At 35.5% G+C, this 23,934-nt stretch overlaps 2 protein-coding genes across 2 annotated transcripts; both read right to left on the reverse strand.

Annotated features, from left to right (window-relative positions):
- Window positions 1-4: 4 nt before the first annotated feature.
- On the reverse strand, window positions 5-5,320 carry LOC103966603 (potassium transporter 4). Its single transcript, XM_048578778.1, has 9 exons — window positions 4,791-5,320; window positions 3,868-4,108; window positions 3,520-3,765; window positions 2,980-3,030; window positions 2,567-2,827; window positions 2,226-2,278; window positions 1,947-2,061; window positions 1,597-1,851; window positions 5-1,510 (listed from the first exon to the last, which is right to left on the reverse strand). The coding sequence occupies exons 1-9, from the start codon at window positions 4,851-4,853 to the stop codon at window positions 423-425; spliced, it is 2,373 nt and encodes a 790-aa protein (XP_048434735.1). The 5' UTR covers window positions 4,854-5,320; the 3' UTR covers window positions 5-422.
- A 1,073-nt stretch (window positions 5,321-6,393) lies between these two features.
- Window positions 6,394-12,525, reverse strand: LOC103966621 (nudix hydrolase 13, mitochondrial-like). The gene is made up of 5 exons (XM_018652224.2): window positions 11,699-12,525; window positions 7,422-7,540; window positions 7,198-7,281; window positions 6,914-7,069; window positions 6,394-6,786 (listed from the first exon to the last, which is right to left on the reverse strand). Exons 1-5 carry the CDS (start codon window positions 11,769-11,771, stop codon window positions 6,394-6,396), a joined length of 825 nt encoding a protein of 274 aa, XP_018507740.2. The 5' UTR covers window positions 11,772-12,525.
- Window positions 12,526-23,934: the final 11,409 nt, after the last annotated feature.

The following is a 23,934-nucleotide window of genomic DNA, read 5'->3' on the forward strand; positions in this document are numbered from 1 at the left end:
CAAATAAATTATTAAGCCTTATTATATTATTATAATATGCATGCGCTGGCACCTGGTAGTAACAGATACCATCGGGATTGGCTGCTGCATCAAACCTTCCCTACATCCTATCGTTCCTTCCTTCTAATTTATGATTAATTCGTACAAAAATTGCTATCAAATCACTATTAGCATTAGCAAAAGTAAGAAGACACATCAAGTACAAGTAGTGTAGAAGGAAGGTTAAGGGTTGTAGAGGGAAAATAAAGTTGAAACTTGAAAACCAACCCCAGGCGCCAAGTGGTGTTGCAGTTGCTTACCAAATAAAAACGACGACAGAAATTCCAACAAATTGGAACAAAAGCAAAGCGCAGATATGTACCCTGCCCTTTCGATTATTTGTCCTTCTTCCCCCTAGCCTAGGAGCAATAACATCTATTCCATCAGACATAGTATATCATCCCAACTTCGATAAGACTGATGTGAGGAATGTTAAGCGCCACGGCAGGGCCCCTGCAGTTCTTCCTAAGAAAAGAATACCCCATATCAATCACAAGCTTCTTCAGAAATGATGACGACCTCCTCGCCTTCACATATGAATGCCCCATTATATACGCAACCCCTGCTTCCCTGGCCTGGATTAAATCCATCAGCTCTTCCCTTACTGCAGGATCCATACCCACATTTGACGGCACCTGAAACCTCACTTGGTGCCTCCTCATTTGTGGGTTCTCATCATCATACACTGATCCCATACTCCGCAGGGCCAAAGATTTGCTGCTTTGGATGGAGTCCCCCACACCAGAACCCTCTTGTTCACTAGCTACCAAGCTCAAACTTGATTGCACCGTCCTCGTGCTTATAACCGCCATCCTTCCATCAAATGATGTGCTTTCTGGGCTTGAGAATTGTGGTTCCCCCGCTTCCATCTGGATGAACTCTGCTATGCTCTGTATGAGCAGGTCCTCAAAGTCCCCATCATCCCGTTGGATGTCCTTGTACCCATACCTCACAATGCACCTATACATACGATAAGGTCTTGGACATATCCGGCCAATCAGAAATCGTTCCTCAGGTGAAACCCATGGCACCTGAACTGATTTTACACAAACAAAAACCAACACCTTGTGGAATGCAGGAAGATTTGTTACAAAGTGAGAGAATATTGCAGGAACTCCTGTTGCCAACTCTGAGTATATGAGACCTATCCCAGGCACCCGGACGATACCAAGGCTCGGGCCAAGACCAAGTAGCCATTTTAACGAGACTTTGTTGTGCAGATCATAGTTATACTTCTTCCGCGTACCATAATGCCAGACATACATAACAATCATAAAGATGAACGAGAGAACAAAAGGGACCCATCCTCCCTGAGGTACTTTAATGAGTGCTGCTGATAAGTACACTCCCTCAATGAACCAGAAAAAAATCAGAAAAATCGCAGCCAGGACCACACTTTTCTGCCAAACAAAGATTATTACCAGTGCCATAAGGAATGTCGTGGTAAACATAACCATCATGCAAGCAAGTCCTGAGAACCAAAAGTGAACAATTTGTCATCCTTACTTAATTTGTTTAAGGGGCAGAGGAGGGGGGGGATACAAAGAAATAACATACCATAAGCATTTCCGATTAAAGTAGTGTCTTGAAATCCAATAGTTATGGCAAGAGTAAGGATCATAAGTATCCAATTAATTTCCGGAATGTAGATCTGCCCACATATATGCTTTGAGGTGTGGACAACTTTGACTCGGGGGAAACAACCAAGGGCATGACATTGCTTGATGATTGAGAAAGTAGCAGTTATAACAGCCTGGCTTCCAACAATTGATGCGAGGGTAGCAACAACAAAGACGGGCCAAAATACAGGAACTTGCGGATATGGGAGGACAGAAAGCAAAGTTACCAACACTGATTTAGAACAAAATTCTGGAAAGCAATATTGATAAATGTTAGGATGAACTAACCGGGTATGGAGTCATAGAAACTGTAACGAATGGAGCCAGGATGTTTAGACAGGAAAGCAGCTTGACCCATGTATTGTACCACCAAACAAGGATATATAGCAAATGCAAACGCAAGCTGCACAAGCACGAGCCAAAAAATAAAAAAAAATATTCTCACTTTTGAAATTTCACAGTCCATATCACAATGATCAGGGCGTACAAAGCTAGAGTGGGTAGAGTAAACAAACCACATATTTCTTTTATATAAAAAGGTTATCAGAGGATAAATAATAAACTTACTCTTATCGATAAGGCAGTGAAATGACCAAGATCTGCAAACATAGCTTCAGTACCTGATAAACATGCAGATGCCTAAAAGTCAGTTTACTTAAAATAGCAAGCATGCAAGAGCAGACCTTGAAATTAACGGTGTTGATAACTTCTTATTAGTGCAGGGCTAAGATAAAACTCCCAAAGAGGTTTCGTATGGATAGTTACACCAGTACGATAACTTCTTGTTACTCCAGGGCTAAGATAACTTTCCCAAAGAGGTCTCGTACAGATAGTTACACCAGTACAACAACCAGTAAATATATTATTTATATGTAAAAAATTTCCATCAATTTTCGAATTCAGCGTACCAGTTATTGAGAGAAGAATCCCACCAAGAGAAATCCAACCATCTTTACCAGTCTCATGGAAAAACTTGATAATATAATGGGGCGACAATGCATGAACAATATCTGGGTTCCACTGTATTGTGTTGTACAGCCCAATGGAAAATATCGATATCAACCAGATTATTACAATAGGTGCAAACAAAAATGCTACCCTGTGGGTGCCACAATGCTGCAAAGCAAACAGGCCAACCAATATGACACATGCCAGCAAGAGGAGTTCACCTAGTATCAAAAGCAAAGCCAATTATATGATACACAGAGAACTATATAGAATAGGCATCATGAATTTCAAACTCGTTTATAAAAAAGATATAAGAAAAAACTGAAAGTGAAAAAGAAATGCTCAAAGATATAGAACAGGCATCATGAATTACCATCAGTTAATTTCTCTTCTGTAACTTGTAACCCTGATACCGATGATAAAACTGCACGTGAAAAAGAAATGCTCGAAGATTTAACTCCTTAATCAAGGGAAGTGTGAAAACATTATTTTATAAACAAATAATAAATATCAACAATCTGGGTTTGCCTAGACAAAATATTTTATTAGGTAGAGCTTACTGAAAACTTATCAGCATTTGAGCATAAAACAATCAGCGTATCAACAAACAACAGAAAGACTGACAGACATGGTATTATTAAGTGGCTCTACTAAATGAATAGTAGGAATATATTCAGAAGTGTATTGGATGCGGCGAATTGTACATGTATACATCTTCCTCGTATTTACAGGGATTGGAGCCCCAATTTTATTGGATATTCCCCAAGGGGCAAGACAACTTAATAATGTTATCATAAGTTTTTTGTTCTTTTTTCTCATCTGTCTCGGGGTTCTGGAATGGGTGATTTACTAACATTAGATGAATATAGACTGTATTCAACACCAACAATTATTCTACAACTTAGTACCGTACCTGAAATTGCTGGAGTGAGCACGCCATCTCCTATGACCATGCAAGTGCCTAACAATACCACCACTAGTAGGGCTGTCCGTAACCTTTTATGCTTCTCCAAAAATCTCTTTAATGGGGAAGAGCTTACAACCTGTGATGAAGGACCGTATTTGTAAGCTGAAAGCTCCTCATCAGCTGCTTGCTGGTTGGGAAGTAAACTAAACTTTGCATGGCGGCAAAGCAGCGAGTAAAGCGCAAAAGTCCCACCTGAGACGAATTAGAATAAATATTGACCCTTTGGAGACCCAATAAGAAGCAAGTATGAGATGTCACACAAAGGATGTATTCAAAATTCAAGTGTCACCACACCTTCACCATTATCGTCAGCACTCAATAGAATAAAGACGTACTTGAGCAAGGGTACCAGTGTAATGGTCCAGAAGATTAAGGAAAATGCACCAAATATCACTTCCTCAGAGTTATGGTTGTGCAGATTCCCTGTGAATGTGCTAGTATAAACATAGAGAGGAGAAGTACTAAGGTCCCCATAAACCACGCCAAGGCTTTGATATGCAAGTATGAGATTTCTGGAGAGATTCACCCATGAAAGCTGCAAAGCAACAAGTGGTTAATTGGTTACACTAGTCGGTAAGTAACAGATGAATCACATTCAGCCCAGGGCATAGGAGAAAGAATCCATATCTAAAATGATTACAAGCCTAAATCCTTAACTAGAGAACACAAACTATACTTATATGCCAACTAGTTGATATGGAAGTGATTGAATGAGGCATTCCATTACTTCTCGTCGTTGTCAAACTCAATTATTTATATATTTGGGCCTAGGTATCCACTGATAAGAACGTAAAGCCACTCAATGAGTGCTGGTACAAGCACACAACAAATCCTCCTGAGGAAATAACGATTTAAAATATAAACCACACTGCACTAGTTGGCAAAAACCGACTTCTTCTTTAAGGCGAAAAGTGCGAGACAAGATTGAGAATTTGTAATTTGTATTTAAGATCTCCAAATTACAACTAGTTAACAGAATCTCATTTGCTACTTAGTTGTTACACATACATGCGGATCGACCAGTGCTCAAATGAATTGAATTGAACTGAATTGAAATGAAATGAAATAGGTAAGGATTTGGGCGAGTGTGGAGAGGATAGATATTAGACAGACAGAACCAAATCAATCCAAACAGCAGCAGAGAATCAATGAATGAATGCAAAAGTAATAAGAAAGAATGAATGAATAGGGAAAAGAAAGCATCAGCAGCAAGTACCCTGACGACGAGGAAGAGGAGGAGGATTCCGGGAGGGCGTCGAAATTGCAGAGTCCGGCTCCATCGCCGCCTAATCCTAAATTCCTAATCCTAATCTGAAGAGGCTAGGCTAGGCTTCTTCTTCTACAAAACAACTAGCTATAAGCTGTCCATCTCAATCTCCATGGAGGCTCTCAACACCTCATCACCTCTACTCTGCGTCCGTCTGTCTGTCTGTCTGTAACTAAACACTTCAAACTGAGCACCTTTATATTTATCTTATAAGAAGAAGAAAGATAGAAAGCATTTGATTTTTCAGATTTTTAGATTAGGTTGCAAGGACTCTGCTCTAGTCGTCTAGTTTGGTATGATTGAAATTATATCAACTAATTATAAAGCTTAAAAATTTTGGCATCCCTTCCTTGCCACCTAAATGATAAATCCCTAATTCCTGAAATAATTACGACGAGTGGAGGGAGGGAGGGAGGGATTTTGCCATCTGCTCTCATCTGGGGCGGGGAGGCATATTTCTCTTCTTTCGCTTCCCTCCTGAATCCCCCCACTATCTCTGCGCCACCTGTCTGTCACTCTGAAAGTCAGTCTATTTCCATGCGCGTCCAATGCGTGTGTCTATTTCCTTCTTAACAAAATAAATCTCACTCGCCACTTAGTACGATTTAGTAGTATTCTTCATCATTTATAAATAAAAGATTTTAAGTTCAATTATTGCTAAATGCAAATTTCAATCACATTATTGCTAACTCATTGTGAGGTTAACTTCACTCTCTTTTCTTTAGTGTAGATGATATCGTTTGTTAAAAAAAAAAGTCTCACTTATCAACAATAAATTTTGAATATTTTCAACCAACTTTATTAAGATCATTGGCATACTGATATCTTTTGTTCAAAAAAAAAAAAAAATCCCACTCATCAACAAGAAATTTTGAATATTTTTAACCAACTTTATTAAGATTATGGGTATACTGGATCATGGTAAGTTGGGGATTGGGCCAAATGAATGAGGGGGCATGATAAGTAGCTGATTGCTTATTGTTATGGACGTTAGGGGTTGTGCCGAATTAGCAAATGAGGGGGGATGATGATGCAGCTGATTGTTTATCGTTGTGGACTATTTTCCCTTTTCTCTAGACTAATGGGCTGAAGATCGATGACCCAATTAAATTTACACAAAAATCCTTCCTCCAGTCATGTTTCCTCTCCTCATGGCTTATTTGCCTCATTCGTTCTAAATTTAAAAAAAAAAAAAATCAGACCGCTACAGTATGAGTGAATCTTGGAATTTGGAGTGGAGATAAATTAAAAGTTAAAACTTTCTACTGATATTTTATCTTTGCATGAATTTGCACATGCATATCTATTTATTTATTTATTAATAAGAAAGAAGCATTTAAAAGTTGCACTGTCATGACAATTTATATGATATTTGATCGATGGAGAAAGTTTTATCAAACAATTTGGCTTTTGCTTTGACATTTAGTCAGGGTCACTATTAGGCCGAGAAATTGAACATCACATATGCCAATTTGCCAATTTAATTGGCAGCAGCGCGCGCACACACATATATATATATGTTCGATCGATAGTCATATGCATGCGGCATGCCATCAATGGCAACCCCACCTTGTCCTTGAGAGCCAAGTGCCATGATAATCAACTGATATCACCAGTTGACTAGCACTAGCACTTGAAGAAGAAGAAGCTGGCTTTATGTAGCAGTTTGACGACACTATTTTACATTCAGCCATCACATGTTCCACATCTGACAAGGGCGGCTGCAGGGTAGAATCCGGAGGTGGCAGCTCTCCTCCTAATTTCATCTCATCTTCTGATCCCATCATCATCTCCACAACTTTCACTTTTCCATCCTCATCATCAATATTATCATTATCATCACAAACTGAAAGTACTAGTCCTCCTCCCATGACTCTCAGAAACTGCTCCAACGCTTTGCGCATCCATTCATACCGGCACACTCTAAATGCCTCCTTTATGCTTAGCTGTATCCATACTCATTAATTAATTAATTAGCTAATTAATCTCTCCCACTCCCAATGGTTCATGAGTACTAGCTTAGAAGAAATACCCTTTAATTAATATCTACTTTGATTAGTACTAATTAATTACCCATTTCCTGTCACGGTTTTGGTGCTCTGGCCAGGTATCAAGCTCTTGGGTGACCTCTAATGCAAACATATATCCTCTGCATCCACCTTCCAGGCTGAGGTTGCATATCTCCTCTCGACTTTTGCTTCTGAACTCCCATACTCCCAACGGAGTTTCCTGATAGAGAGAACAAATAATTAAACAAACAAACTACATATTGTTGGTGATTATCACACGAACATTGGCAAAGCTCAAGCTTAATTAAATAACTTCCTAATAATCAATTAATGGATCTAAGTACATACTCTTAGATTTCCTTTGACCCCTGCTTCCTCAAAGGCTTCCCGACAAGCAGCTTCTAAAACAGTTTCATCATCCTCCCATCCACCCTATTTAAGACACAAACACACACACATTTGATGTTCATTAATTAAACGAAAAACATTCAGCAAATCATGAATTAATATTGATATTAATTTGGAAAAATTAATTAATTAATAAAGTATATATTAAGATGATGTATGTATACTTTTGGGAAGACTCTGTCATGGCGGTCTGGTGAAGAAACCATAAGAACTTGTATCCTGTACTCAATATCACCACTCTCAACATCATCTTCGTAGTTTTCTGTTATCCGGTAAGGAATGCGTCTGTTGCAACACGTACAAGTACAACCTAGCTCTATGAGTAATACATTGTATGAAAAATTAGTATTCAATCCCTAGTTTACAACCTAGCTCTATGAGTAATACATTGTATGAAAAATTAGTATTCAAGCCCTAGTTTACAACGTTCATTGACTGAGACCTTATCAGTCACTAGTACAAAAAACACTTTGCGCGACGCAGGTCCTTCGTCGCGCAAAGTCAAAAACCGTCGCGCAAAACTTAGCTCAACGCACCTTCGTCGCGCACTAACCGTCGCGGCAAGGCAGTGACAGAAGGGGTTTGCGCCACGAAGATTCCCCCTACGTGGCGCAAAGTGGCTTTGCGCGACGTAGAAGGATGCGTCGCGCAAAGTGGCTTAGCGCGACGTAGGGGGATGCGTCGCGCAGAGTGGCTTCGCGCGACGTAGTAATACGTCGCTCAAAGTGTCTTTGCGCAACGCATCCCCTACGTCGCGCAAACACTTTGTGCGACGAAGATTCTACATACGTCGCGCCAACCTCTTTGCGCGACGCACGCTTTTACGTTGCGCGAAGTGGCTTAGCGCGACGTAGGGGGATGCGTCACGCAGAGTGGCTTCGCGCGACGTAATAATACGTCGCTCAAAGTGTCTTTGCGCGACGCATCCCCTACGTCGCGCAAACACTTTGTGCGACGAAGATTCTACATACGTCGCGCCAACCTCTTTGAGCGACGCACGCTTTTACGTTGCGCGAAGTGGCTTTGCGCGACGTATGGTCGTGCGTCGCGCAAAGCCACTTTGGGTGACGTAGAGTTTTGTGTCGCGCAAAGAGGTTGGCGCGACAAAGATTCTACCTACGTCGCGCAAACCTCTTTTTTTTGTTTTGGTCAAAAAAAATATTTTTTTAATTTTTAATAAATATCTTAATTAAACTCTAAACGATAATTAATTAACCAACGAAAAGTATTTAGTTATAAATATATGAAAATATACATACAAAATGTCCAAACAAAAAAATAAGAAAAAACTACAAGTAGTCTTTTAGGTTTGATACATCAAGCTACTAGGTATCGGTAGGGCAAAGTGGCTCAGAAGTCGAAGGTGTAGGAAGATCAGGTACTGGTAGTGAGATTTGGAGGCCGGACATCTGTATGGCTCGTACAAGGTCTCTCATGTGTCCGGCATAGGCCTTCACCTGCTCGCCCTGGGCCTTAATCTGCTCGCCCTGGGCCCTCATCTGCTTGTCCCGGGCCCTCATTTGCTCACTCTGGACCGCAAGTTAACCCTTTAGGGTTGTCACTTCCTCCTTCAATGCACTGACCTCTCCTGTGTTTGATTTGGAAGAAGAGGCACCCGTCTCACGAACTCGCGCTTTTCCCATACCCCGAACAACTTTGCCAGGACGACGACCGAAGTTTTGATCCATGACATTAGTCAGGATCTGAAAACCTGCATCCTCGGGTATCGTGGCGTCCTCGATCAAGGTCTCCGGGGGAAGTTGTGATGTTGCTTCTTGGAGAACAGTAGTGCGCTGTTCCACCATAGCATCCTGTAATAATAAAGGAAAAAACATATAATGTTTAATAACATAATATAAATAATATTTGAACGATTCATACATATAAGAATACGGGTACGATTCGAGTTCGCAGTTCGATTCGAATACGGAATTCGGTAGAAACATAAAAATATTGTAATTATACATTTTACAATTATATTGTATAGTTATTATCATCAAAAGATGAAAACACGTCAAAAAGAATTAATTTACTGAATTGGTTTAATAAAAAATAATAAAAATGTTCTTATAATAATATAAAATATTTTCATGTTGATAAAACGAAAGTTGTATTTTAATATAAAATATTTTCATGGATGTGAGCACAAAAAACTAATAAAACATGTTATCATTATAAATACTAGCATTTACCAACACATTTTATGTTTATGAACACATTTTTTTTAAAAATTAAAAGGAGAGAGAGAGAACGTGGGGGTGTGGGAGTTTTTTTTTTTTTTTTTTATATTGGAGATATTTTAACATTACCTATAGGTAGGTTTCAATAAAAAAAATAGTAAAATTTAAGGAAAACTAATGAAATGATTTGAAAACTTTAAGCTTTAACGATAAAGACAAAATAAAGGGTAAAGTGAATAGTATTAGGTTTGACTTTTTAGTGTAAAAATATGATTTTTCATTAAAGTGAAGAGTACCGCGGCCTTTTAGTTAAAACTCCCTAAAATTTAAACCTGTGAAATTATATTATTGCCCATCATTTTTTTGTGTGTGATAAAAGTCAATTTATTTTTTATCTTCTTTTGATTAACAAAGTGAATTTGATTAATTAGTAAAGATTTGAAAATAAAAAATATTAAATAAAACAAAATTTTCAAATTGGGCCCACATCTACACATTCCCTAGCCCAGTTCTCATAAATCCCTTTTCCATTCCCACCATTTTCACCTTTTCCACTTTCGGAGCCACCACCACCGATTCGAGAGAGAAATCTGAGAGAATGAGCCGAATTTACCACCGAATTGCCACCGAATCGATTCGGCAGTACTGATACGGGATTTGGATGGTGAAGGACCATAACCGGCAACTATGGTGCCAATATAGTGTATAGTGGTGTGCGGTGGTCAGGGCGCAGAGGTAACGATGGAGGTAGGGGCGACAGTAGTGGCGGTGGTAGCAGTTGTGGTGGCATCTGAGTCTAGTTGCTCGCTGTGTAATTCTTAATTTACTAGGGAATTAAGAAATAAGGTCAAGCTTGTGTAATAGGTGATGTATGTATATTGTGTAGATAATGCTAGGGAGACTAATTTTTTAAACTAAATTTGCAAACCAAATGATGTAGTTGTTGATGATTGAATTATTATTTAAGAATTGATTAACGTGTTTATTTCTTATTGGTGACACATCATTTAGTTTACAAATTTGGTTTAAAATTTTAGTCTCCCTAGCATTACCCGTATTGTGTATATATGTAATTAGGTAATGCTAGAAAAACTAAATTTATAAATAAATTTTGCAAACTAAATGATGACGTCACCAATATGAATGAGCACATTTATGAATGGTTAAATAATAAACTAATCATCAACTTCCATGTCATTTAGTTTCCTAAGTTTTGTCAACAAATTTAGTCTCCCTAGCATTACCCTATATAATTATCATTACGATTTTGTGATTTAGAAAGTCTTAAAATGGGACAAAAAATATCACTCAAATCCTTAAACATAAAGAAATTGAAGCCATAATATATATGCATGCTAAGACTTTTCCGGCTACCATTTCTCAAATTAATTTGCATATTGGCATACAGGTTTGACAAACTTTTTTCTTTTTCTTTTTCCTTCTTATCCTTGTGATGTTGCTTAATCTGTTTTGCAAGTTTAGACTTTTAAGTTTGGTGTTAGAGGGGTTAGATTTCATGTCTCCCCCGCCCCCTCTCTCTTCCTTATCTTTATTGTTTGCATTTCTAGAAATGTAAGGTTTATGCCCCCTCCAGACTAGGTGTAACTTTTATTTCGTTATCAATAAAATTCTCTCGTACCGTCGAGGTTTAAAAAAAATTATATACATATGCATGCTAAGGCACACTATTAGTCGTATATTTTGGAGAGATAATGTTCTTAGAACATAGGTCGGTTGGTACACCACGTGTTATAATACAAGTGGATAAAAAAAATTCCAAGTGTTTATTTATTTGTTTTATGACACGTAATATACCGGCTCATATTCTAAATACATAAAAAAATTTGTCTATATTTTGAAGAAATGGAACGGACAGGTGAGAGATCAAGACAAGTTGGTTCCATCAAAGAAGAAAGTCAATTATCAAGGTATACGCATGCTATTGCCGGTGGTCGATCCGGACATGGGAAAAAGATACCTTTGTATATGCATGCTATTGCCGGTGGTCGGGACATGAGAAAAATATACTTTTGTTTGTATTTTCTTTTGGTGCTTTACTATATAATTATATTATTATTTCTCAGTAATCAAATTATTTTTACTTCATTACGAAACAAGAGCTTATTCCTACCAAAGGTTTTTCAATTTGAAGGCAACCGATCGAGATAAAAGACAATTTAATTAAATGGAAAACATGACTGATTAAAAAAAGCAACGAAAGGCAAGGCAACAGTAAAAATTAAAGAATAATCCAAATATATATGACGTGAAATTATTGTCATATCGTTGTCGCTGTCGTCCTATTCGTGTCAGTACAGAAGATGACATGATCATATATTCTTCTACACAAACAATACTTCAAACCGAAAGTGAAAATTAATTAATTAATTAAAAATGATAAGGTGATTTGAATCTTATTAGGTTAAAAAAAAAATAAAAAAATAAAAAAAGCAGCAGCAAAAATCACAATGAAAGACATAAGTGAGGAGAGGAGGAGAAGACGAATTAATATTTTGATTATGCACTCACGCAATTTTTTTATGGATTTTGAGGAAACAGAAACTTTACTAGCTTTGATTCATAACATAATCACAAACTGATTAAACTGATCCGCTCTATCGATCAAGAACATCTTTCTTAATTGATGAGCACTTGAACTCGATCGATTATATATATAAAAGGCCAGCTGCTGCGTGCATTGAGAAGAAAGCTTAATTCAGGACAGGCTAGCTAGCCTGGAATAATGCAGCTGGCACAACACTGACGTCCTAAAATCCTGTTAACTCTTTTGATTTCTCCCACTGGTGATGAGGTGATCTCTACCAAGAGGCGGCTGGCCGGGCAAGTTGCCAACTGACTTCTTGTATTCTGTCAGACAAGAGAACAATCTAAATTCTACTACAGCAACCAAATAGAAGAAAGAAAAAATTAGCAGCATTCTTTTCTTTTCTAGGAGATAGATGAGTAGGATTAGAAAGGGAACAATACAGAAGAAGTATTGATGGAATAATAAGGTCGAGCGAATTTCAAAGAAAGAGCATAACAGAGAGAGAGAGAGAGAGAGAGAGAGAGAGAGAGAGAGAGGGAGAATGAGGTGAGGGCCAGAGATTTCCGCGGGACCAGGGCAACGGTATCCATTTATAAAAAAACCGGAAAAGGATCCTGCCGGATCATGGGGATTCGGAGATCCTGTGATCATGACCGTTCATCGTACATCATGTGGTCAATTTTTGTTAGGTAGCATTTATATTTAATTTAAAATTTAAAATGATTTATGACTGCATGATATATAATAAACGGTCATGATCACAGGATCTCCAGATCCTTGACCAATAAAACCGTGGGCCACGGGTCTGCTGTCTCCAAAATAAATGTCTCCTTGGTGTCTCTTCGGTAATTTTGAGACACCTGTCCAACACTTAACAGAGAATTAACACTGTTATTTCTTCCTTTGCAACCACGGGTTAGAGCAAAACCACTTTTTCAAGTTTTCATTATTGCCGTCTCCTTCAGAAATTGATATATATTGGAAACTCAAATTCTACAATTTCGGATTCAAACAGAATGTTTTCCAATCTTTCCAGTTGACCCAACCCATCCTGAGTTGCTTGACTTATTGCATCTTAATTTATGTCAATTCTGATAACAAATTTTTTTATTCCCATCCAATTAGCGAAAATTTGTGTTGCTTGAGAGAGATTAACGATAACCGAAAAATTGATTGATGGAGAGATAAAACGAGTTTGAAATTGAAATATTGAAAGATCCAATGACTTGTTTTGACAAATTCGTTGAGATTAGCAGAGTGGATGTTCCTGGTGACATGTGCTCGCAACTGGTGGCCAAGCCATCTGAATCGAGATCGTCATTTTGAATTGTGGGCCCCCGCTGGCGGCGGTGAGGTGGGGAGGAGTCAGGAGTAGGTGGGGTCACATTGGTATATAAACACAACACTGTTTTGTTGATGATATGAAGAACAAGGCGGCCGGAAGATATGGAGGATGAGTCCGTCGGAACGGTTCTGGTACCAGTGGGTGTTTTCATAAGAGAGGAAACGTCCAAACCAAAAAATAAAAGATTTAACAGTATGTGTTAAGTTTTGGACAGGTGTCGTAATATTAAATAAGAGACATAAAGGAGACATATATTTTGGGGACAGAAGGCCTGTGGCCAAAACCGTGCCAAAATTCATTTCCATAACGTCCCCAACTCCCATTAAGTTATTTTATTATTTTTTGTTATACAATTTTATTAAGCTATAAGTTATAACTGATGATTATATTAACTTATATTAATTAAAATTCAGTTTTTGGTAAATATATCCATCCGTTTACCAACTTCATTAGCAACTAGCTAGTAGGAGTGGGAGTCGGTTGGATAGATCAGGTTAGACTTCAATCTATTGGCCAATCCAAGAGGCTTGGTTTGGAATTGTTCAAACTTATTGTCACCCAAGAAAAGTGGCAATCCAACGGTTGGGTGGAATCTATGTGTTGGACTTGATTAGTTTCTTTCTTATTTCTAATGTGAGTATGAAGGACAAATAATCAATAATTACATCAAATTAGGCCTAATTAAATCATTTGAATTTGATGTTGTTCTATCATTACATGTTTTTATTATAATTATATGACTACATGCATGGAGAATTGTGATTGTACATATATGCTGCCAAACAGTAATTAATATACATGAACAATTATGTCTATTAATTCAGCTTAATTAATCTTCTACTTTATATATTGATTGCTACAGCAAGCTGGCATGGAACTTGAATTCATGATGATCATTTCATTCTTATTTTCCTTGGCGACCATGACTTCGCTAAAGCATGCATTTTTCTTTATAATTAATTTGTTTTGCATGCCTTTTATATATGTGTAAAGACTTGTAAAAAGGAAAACTAAGGACAAATTAACTCAAAGTAACCCAAGCACGTACGTATGCGAGACAAGACTACGCATGCATGCATGATCAGTTAGGGTATCAAATGTTGGGAAAGTGCTCGTACAAAATAAAGCTAGATTTTAATAGTTAAAGATGGCATGAGAAAACGATAAACAAAGCTTTTTCAATCTGCACGCATGTCGCAATAGTGATCGAGCTAGTCAAAAGTTATCATTTATTTTCATAGCTTTTAAGCCTTTATCTAGCTTGTTAACAACTTTTAACTTTTACGAACAGAGAACGCGTCTTGATGCTCGATGAAGAGTCGGGAGGAATTGTTGGTTTTATGTGTCAATTGCAGGATAAATTTTTTAATGTATTCGACATACGGTCTAATATATTATATATCATAATATAAGTAAAGAAGTATTTGAAAAAAAATTATCATTTATGGCATGAAATGTAATATTGTTCGTATACCGAGCGCATAAAAAAAAAAAAATCTCTCCAAATGTAAAACCCTCCTTTTCTGGGGTTTGTTGTTGTACTGAATTTATATTCGGCTCCTCTTGGTGAAACGTTCGAGGTTCTTCTAAAAAAGTAACTTTAATTTTAACATTAATATTATTATAAGCCCTGATCATCATAATTCACTTTTCAAGTTTCAATTTTCCCTTGCAGTTGCTGAGTGCACTATCAGAATTAAGATGACACGCACTAATAGTTACGAAGTTTGATGGAATTACATCACGGCCTTTTTATTATATACAAAAAAGAAGAGAGAGAGAGAGAGAGAGAGAGAGAGAAGCATTGTCGATGTGAAACTAATTAACCCAAAAAATAAAATAAGCTAGGGCCATTCCATTCGTCAATCAATGTGACAAGGATAATGCTTGTGTCTCTATATTTGTCATCTAACTTATGATTAACAAATTTTTACCGTCTAAACATCATAAACGAAACAATTAATTCTCATTATCATCATTTAAAAATCATATTGTCAAAAAAAAAAAAATAGTCAATTTGGAGATTTTTAGCCATGCATATATATGCATAAAATAAAATGACAGTTCATCATAATAATAATAATTAATACCAAAATCGTTGATTGATTTAACATGTGTAGATGACTAAACAATCTCTGAATTGAATGATTTTTGACAGAAGATCTTTAGATGATAATAAAGAAAAATAATGATTCCAATTAGAGGCATTTAGATCCGAGTCCAAAAAATTGAGCTACTTTCCAATTGAGTCCAATTCCATGTGCCTTATCAGTTTAGGTTCAACTGATTTTTTTATGTCTATTTTACCCTTTTATAATCTAAATGAAAATATATTTAAATTTCTTGATTTATCCAAATTTTGAATCATTAAAGCCTTTAATCTATTCAATATCCAAGGAAAAAAATTAAAATTAAAATTCATGGCATATTTATCAACAACAAAATCTACTGTGATACACATTCTTGATAAAAGTAGATTACAAAAAGAAAAAAACCTATGATATAGGTACATAAATACAAAATATGTCACGAAGATATATTTAAATAATATCTAATTAAACTATAGTGTAGGTAGATAATGCAACCAATCTGTGATGCAGGTAGGCAATGCAATTAATCTCTAATATGCGGAGAGTAATATAAAAAAAAATCCTTTGGTACAGGTAGATAAACACAATTAATCTTAAATTATCAACAAAATATATAATATACATAGGTAGATAAATACAATTATTCATGATACATGTACATTATAATATTAAAAAAAAAAAAAAAGGACAAGTGATATAGATAGATAAAACCAAAAAAAATCGGGAAGAAAAATGATATTGAGGGAGAAAACACTAGAGAAAATGCTAATTCGATAGAACTTCAGTATATATATATATATATATAAAGGAAAAAGAAGCAAAAAAAAAAAAAAAAAAACACGAAGAATCCAAAACACTAATGCAATTTTTTTTTTTTAACCAATCAAATGTATATTGATCATTCTTATGGAAGAGGAGGAGAAAAGGAATGTTATGGAAGAAGATTACTCGGCAAAATAACACAGGAAGAGAAAGATATTGTGAGGGAGAAACAAGAAAAGAGAATTGAAACAAGAAAAGAGAAATTAATGGTTGGAGAAATGAGAAGAAAAAAAAGAGATTTCAATCCCTAATCTATAATTAAGGATAAGATTAACATTAATCACAAATTAAAAAAACAGTAATTACTTAATTAGTCAATTTGAGGGTAAATTTGGCAAGAAAATACAAATAATCTTAAGTGGATAATAAATCACTAGACCTAACCTAAAATTTAAAACAAAATTGAACTATAACTAATAATGGCTCATAAAATTGGACTCATATTAAGTTTCTCCTTCCAATTATAATGTTCGGAAAGTAAAAATTTGTTAATCTTAATTCGGTAGTAGAGAGACAAGTAAGTCTCCCATAAGACGACACAAGCATAATCCATGTGACACTGACATGATCCGATTTATATATCTATCCCCACATGCATACTTACCTGATATGATCACAGCTAAGCTTAAGCAAAGACCATACACAAATGAATCAGTACTACTACACTGAATGATTTTTCCGATAAATTAAAGAATAATTAAAATTATTTTAAGGAATTGTTATTAGCACTTCAAAAATCTCATTCTACACTCCAAACTTTCTATATTAGGAAAGAAAAATACACTTATAAGAAGTGTAGAATTAGATTTTTTAAGTGCCAATAACACTCCCCTTATTTTAAAGATAATAAAATGGATTGGTAGCTATATCATGAGTGCGAAAGGAATTCTGGACTGATACGATGTAGTATACTCGGTACTTAATTCAACACACAAAATTTGACCATAGCTAGCAACGAATGCAGAGACTAGAGAGCACCACCACCCATGTGAATGCCTTTTTCTTTTCCAAACGTAGAGTAATTTATTTAACAAAGTTCAGATGAACATAAAACAGCTTACAATGAGTCTTAAAAATAACTAATATACAAAAAGAAGCGTTATTGATACAAAGAAAGCATGAGTAATGATTTCTCTCTACAACGAGTACAAAACGGTAAATAATAGAAATGCATAAGGGGTTTCAACATTCATTCATTCAACTTGTACGTCGCGTCACGTGGAATCGTCTCTCTCTTCTATTCTTAGTTATATTATATATGTTGAGAATAAATCTCACATTGATGAGATGAGGGACCTTATATGGACTTATAAAAGGTTGGACTACTCCCCACATTGTCAATTGGTTTTATGGTGGAATCCCAATTTCTTCATGGTACCAGAGCAGGTTGTCCCTTGTGTGAAGCCCAACAACGACACGTGCTCCACATCACCCAATTTGTGTTGTCCACATGTTAGGCTTGCCACACGTGAGGGGGTGTGTTGAGAATGAATCACACATGAATAAGATGAGAGATCTTGTATGAGCTTATAAGAGGTTGAACTATTCTTCATATTGTCAATTGATTTTATAATGGAACTCCAATTTCTTCAATATACACATATATAGTTCGGAATCAAATAAAACTAATGTAAACATTTTAATTAAAAGTATTGCATGCAATGGAATATTAATCTATATATAATTATATATAGTAATATTAAAACTCCTTTGATATGAGAGTTAGTTCCAATGCCGAAGGACAGTGAGATGCTGAAGTATGATATAGAATAGGTCAGGGTTCACTTATTGTATCCAATGCAATAAAAGACAAACTGTATTCGACCACGTCAACCACAAGGTAAAAAAATGTACTTACCTATTTTAGGGTTAGAGTTTTAATTAGTTAGCTATTCCTTGTGGCATAAGGAAGAGCGAAACCCGGATTACTTCCTGGTTAAGGGGTTCTTGCGTGGAACATAATTATATGGGCTTTAGAAATCTAGTTATAGGCTCGTTAAGATTTATAGAATCCGTTACTCGGTAGGATTTTTGGAACGCACTTGATGTCTATAAAGTTTGAGGTCCCTATGCACACTGCTATCTCATCCGCGAGTTTAATCATCCAGAAATTCACCATATCGTCTTCTCCAAGTATGTGAAGTTTATGGGTTTTGGTTTTAAGAACTGATAAAGTTTACATTTGTATGTATCATGCGTAGTATGTATCTAGGTAGCTTATCATGCATTGGAATTTTCAGTGACATTCCTGGAAGAACTGCAGTACTAGTGCATAATAGTTTCCAATCAAATTAATCAATGGCATCGATTCTTTTCGGCGGCCTGGTGTGAAATGCATATATTCAGTTGCTAGCTTTAGCATCGATTCTGATTCATTTTCTTTATTATTAGAAATAAAAGTATCTAGCTAGCTAATAGGTATGGGTGGTTACGATGACTCTGCGGTTGTGAGTGTGAGGCACCTAATTCCATGGTATCAATCTCATCTCCATTATATATAATATAGGCATATGTATCGACCTTTTCTGAAGAAATATATAAAAGATCGATGATAAATAAGAACAACACATATATATCGATAGTTTTTTTTTTTGGTCGAAATATATTGATAGTATTTTCTTTCGTGAATAAGAACAATACATACATTACATACATACATACATACACACATATATATATATATATATATATATATTATATTATATGTAAAAGTAGGCATCAATGCACTGCGTGCATGTATGAATCAGGCACGGCCTAAGAGTAGTCCATGTAGGTGCCTGCTTAGGGTTCCAATTTCAGAGACGCTTCAAAAAAATTCATATATCCTGTAATTAATATGCAAATACAGAAAAAGCAAGAAATATGATAAAACATTTGTTGGGGTGTGGTGCAAATGTTTGGCTTCCTTTTTCTTTAGGGTGTTGAGTTCGAAACATTTAGCTACTTTTTTAGTCACTAGTTTTTTTCTTCTTGTTCTTCAAATTTACTCTCAATCCATCTGTACAAATGCATATAAAGTTAAAAAACTCAAGTTCCTTTATAATCTTTTTTTCTTTCAATTTCCCCGATCGAATTCTATCGAATGTTTAAATCAACTATTACATGGTCTTGAAGATTGTACTTTAAGGTAATCAAAATTTTGAATATATATTTTTCTTTTCAATAATTTATTATTCAGTGGATTATTTTAATATTCGATTTACTAGTGTGATGTTGATTTTAGGAAGAAAAAAAACACAAAAGAAATAATTGGGGTTGTTAAATTTATTATGCTCGTTAATCAAGTTTTAGTGTTCTTTACTCTTTTGATCATTAATTTTTATGTTCTTCACTCTCAATCTTAAACTCTTGGTTGCAAACATTTAGTACATATGCGTCTAAAAACGTAAGACGTATAATATTTAAGTAATATTTGTATATCTATCTTCTTTTGATATTAATTTTTAATTATATTTCATGTAGAAATATAATTTTTTATTTAGTTAATGAATTTATTTTAATACATATCAATGTACAAAGAATAAAAAATCAAATAATTTTATGACCCCACTTCAAAAGCTCGTTTAAAGCCCACTTCAAGGTTGCCAAATGCGTCAAAGCTTTTGGGGGTACAACAATAAATCCTTCAAAACCCACTCCCTGTTTCCCACATTTCCTTCAAAACAAAAAAAAAAAAAAAAAAAAAAAAAAAAAAATCAGATTTCCATTTATTTTTAACACGACTTTCCTCCAAAATTTTCACAGAAATGTTCATCTACTGCTTTCTGCATCTGGGTTTTTACCAAACAATGCTCAATATTGCGTTTTGCATATGGGTGTTTACGTTTTACTTCACACCAATTGCCAATTGCCTGGCAATTTATTTAACCAAATAAACATTTTTTGTGAAAAAATTGGAGGAAAGTTGTGTTAAAAATAAATGGAAATCTGGAATTTTTGAAGAAAGTATGAGAAACATGGAGTGGGTTTATTAATGTACCTCCAAAAGCTTTGACGCATTTGACAACCTTGAGGATGACGGTGATGGGGGTTTCCTCCTTCATCTCACCTCCGTCTCCCTTCTTCTTCTCATCCCGCCGTTGCTGGCGTGGCAGCGTTGTCGCTTCCATTGTTGTTGTAGCCGCTGTTCTTCTTCTACATCAATTCAAGAACGAACACAAACTCATTAATCCAAACACCACAAAACCCAAAAGCATATAGAGATAGAGAGAGATGATGAAATTTAAATGGACCGGTTTTTATGAAGCTTGCCTTGATTAAAAAAAAAAAAAAAAAAGAAAGGAAAACTGATGTAAGTGGAGCGATTGTGTTGAAAAAAAGAGTAAATTGTAGCAATGATCCCTTAACTTTAACTCAATTGGAGCAATGTTCACTCAATGAAAAATCCATTACTATTAGTTCCTCAGGCCATCTCCAACCGAGGGCTGGCCAGATGACTCGTTTTAGCCCTCTGGCCCTCCAAGAAATTAATATTTTAATGAATAATATATTGTCATATTTGCCTCCGTCTCCAACCAAGGGCCATAGGGCCAAACATAATTTATTATTTAAATTTAAAAACTACAACAACTTAAATTTAAAAACTAAAACGATAACTGGCCTAAAAAACCAAAAAAATTAGAACTTAAATTTAATGAATGGTTTAGGTATTTATAGGAAAAAAAAAATTAGAATTTTTAAGAATTTAAAAAAATAAAATTGGCCCAAAAAAAAAAATTGAATACAACGGCTAGCTGACTAGCCGTTGTATTCAAAATTTTTTTTAAGCAATCATGTCGGTTATAATCGACAGGACTGCTCTATTTTCTGGCCAGCCCTCTAGCCCTCTCCGATTTTTGGGGCCTTCTCAGATTCTACAACGCTTTAGCCTAGCCCTCGGTTGGAGACAATTTTCAGGCTATTTTCGGCCTTCTTGACCCTTCGGTTTGCATGCAGTCATCAAAACATGCAGCTATAGTCCTTCAACTAAAAATTCATTACTATTGGTCCGTCAACTTTAGTCCAACTGGAGAAATGGTCCCTCAACTTTAATCCCATTGGAGCAATGGTCCGTTAACTTTAACCCAATTGTACCAATGGTCATTCCAACATAACTCATCTTGACAAAATTCTAACGAAGTTGACGAAAAGGATCATAACTACACATTTTGATGAGTTGAGGAACACCAATTGTGGCAATAGTCCTTCTAACATAACTTATTTTGACAAAATTCAGATGAAGTTGACGAAAAGGACCACACCTACACGTTTTGATGAGTTGAGGGACCAATGGTAATGGATTTATAGTTGAGGGACCATTACTCCAATTTGATTAAAATCGAAGGACCATTACTACAATTTACTCTGGAAAAAAACGTGGGTGCGATTGTGTAGGCAGAAAGATGAAGAGGGCGAATGAGACATATAATTTTATTGACAAAAATACCCATACTCATTATAATTCTATGTTTCACATTAATTGTAATTTTTCTTTGTTTCAGGGACTTTTTAGACCACTCATTTTTGTGAAGTCTTGAGACCCCAAAGTGGACTTTTGGCATTCTATTAGCTAGAGACTAGCATATGGCCACACACAAAGTGTGTATGAATTTTTTTTTTTTTTTTTAAATAAAAGAAGAGAGGAAGAGAGTGACAGAGAACTTGGGAATGGGGAGAGAAGAGTGAGAGCTTTAATTTTATTTTTATTTTTTTAATTAGAGTGAGAGAGAACGTGAGTGGGAGTGGGAGTGGGAATGGGGAGAGAGGAGAGAGCTTTAATTTTTGTCCATATTTCTAATCCATGTTTAGTTTTAATTAGAAGGTTAACATAGTAATTTCATAAGATTGTGGTTGACAATGAAAATTATATTAATATGTAGTTTAGATAAGGTACATCACATGACTTAGATTATTTTGAATCATTGTATATGAGTTCGTTGATGTTCGCTCTTTTTGTTCTGTTTTTTAAATCCTTAATATTTTATGTATATTCTCCAATATTTCTTCTTATTTAGCGTTTGATGTTTCAGGTCTGTTGCATGTTGGCATGCTTGCCTTTGCTTCAGATGGGAGTCAACTCAATTCGTAAGCCATTTATTTCGATCTTTTGTCTCTATGATTTGTCCTCAAGAATTAACATTATTCTCTCAATTGGTAAGACTAGAATTCGTACTCCTTGCATGCCAAAGTACTAACCCGACATTTTTAAGATTTCAGTATTATTTGTTTAGAGAGCGTATTGTTTGGAAAATCGTATTTATGGGGAAGGTGCTTTCATTGATCTAGATGAAAGAACAAGAACAGGCTCTTCTCCATTTGGAGAGCATTTAACTTCAAGGAAAATATTTACTTAATATGTTGTGAACCAGTAAGGTGAGGTTCACCTATGTGTTTTGAGTGTTCTACTGTGATGATAAATTTTCTTTTGTGAGGTTAATTGAGTTTTATTCCTCCTTCTTTCTTTCCATAATTTTCAAATGGTCCTATGTCATGATGTTTTTTTTTTTTTTTTTTTTTTTATGCCTTTTCTCCTCATTGTTAAATGCTTGACCTCTTTATTGAGACTGATTTTTCATGATTTTTCTGTTCATCTTAGTGAAACACATCAAACTAACAAAATTGTGGAAGTCAAACTTGTGGTACGGAGAAGGTTGAGTCTTCTCGGCCTCAAAATGGATGGATAACCGTGGCTTGCCCATCAGTTATCTCCCTTTAAAATTAAAAAAATAAAAAAAAACAAACAAACAAAACCATGGTGGTGGGAGTAATCATTCTAAGGTTTGTATTTGAACGTGAAAATATGCATTTCGTTTACTCTTTGTCGCCATTGCTCATTTACATATTTGCGTTTTGCTAAATACTTTGTCAACGAAGCACAACAAAAGAGTAGAAGTCTACACCACCCACCAAATATAAAACTGAGAGAAAGAGTTTGGGTTTTACCAAAGGGATTATGATAAAAGCCACACATGGGGGATTTGACTAAATGGATTCACCTAAAAAAAAAAATTTGGATGTAAGGATGTTTAATAAATTGTCCTTTTTATGCTATTAGCTTTTGAATGGTCCAAAAAAGAGTTCTCAATATTACATAATGTTTTCATCATTTTTTTCTCGTAGTTTTAAATCAAAATTGGTGGAATTGTGCGGTGTGGGACAAAATTAATTTTTTTTGTTTTGGTTCCGTAATTCATTTGGTTATTTTTTACTTCTTTTGCAAAGAGTTGGACATCAATCACGCCAAGATTTTGTGAAACCTGAATGTATATGGTTTTGTTTGCAGAGTAGAAGAATGATCACACGCTAGCTTTTTTTTTTGGGGGCGACGGGAATATTCTGTAAATAAATAAACCAGTATTATGACTTCGGTGAGTCATGCAGTGTAGCAGATGTGTACTTTAAGATGGAGGGTGAAAAATAATTTTGAATTCGTGTACGTTGGAAAATATTTCATAGCCTTATATGGCAAAAAGTTCTATGAGCAATTTGCAAAAACTTTCACCATACGCACATAGAAAAAATGAACAATTTGCATCTCTAAATAATATACAGAGTATGATGCAACTGTTATTTCTAAACTTTCTAAGCAACTATTTTGTTACTTATTTTAGGACCTTATTTTATCACTACTTTCAATTATTATTTTGAACAAAAATATACAAACCATGATGTCTATATCTTAAGGGATTCTTCTTTCGCTTTCATCACACAAAA

Source organism: the organism of the source record quoted next, unplaced genomic scaffold, assembly GCF_019419815.1.
Source record: "Pyrus x bretschneideri cultivar Hongxiangsu unplaced genomic scaffold, Pyrus_bretschneideri_v1 Contig13, whole genome shotgun sequence".
NCBI classification, from domain to species: domain Eukaryota; kingdom Viridiplantae; phylum Streptophyta; class Magnoliopsida; order Rosales; family Rosaceae; genus Pyrus; species Pyrus x bretschneideri.

Bases quoted from the DNA above. Each gene is read 5' to 3' on its own strand.
- LOC103966603 (XM_048578778.1), bottom strand. From the start codon at position 4,853: ATGGAGCCGGACTCTGCAATTTCGACGCCCTCCCGGAATCCTCCTCCT. The intron at 4,109-4,790 runs GGTACTTGCTGC...GTTGCTTTGCAG, and splicing joins CTCCTCTTCCTCGTCGTCAG to CTTTCATGGGTGAATCTCTC. The intron at 2,828-2,979 runs GTAATTCATGAT...TTTTGATACTAG, and splicing joins AGAAGAGAAATTAACTGATG to GTGAACTCCTCTTGCTGGCA.
- LOC103966621 (XM_018652224.2), bottom strand. From the start codon at position 11,771: ATGATCATGTCATCTTCTGTACTGACACGAATAGGACGACAGCGACAA. The intron at 7,541-11,698 runs ATATATTTGGAT...GTTGCAACAGAC, and splicing joins TGACAATAATTTCACGTCAT to GCATTCCTTACCGGATAACA. The intron at 7,282-7,421 runs GTATACATACAT...TGTCTTAAATAG, and splicing joins ATGACAGAGTCTTCCCAAAA to GGTGGATGGGAGGATGATGA.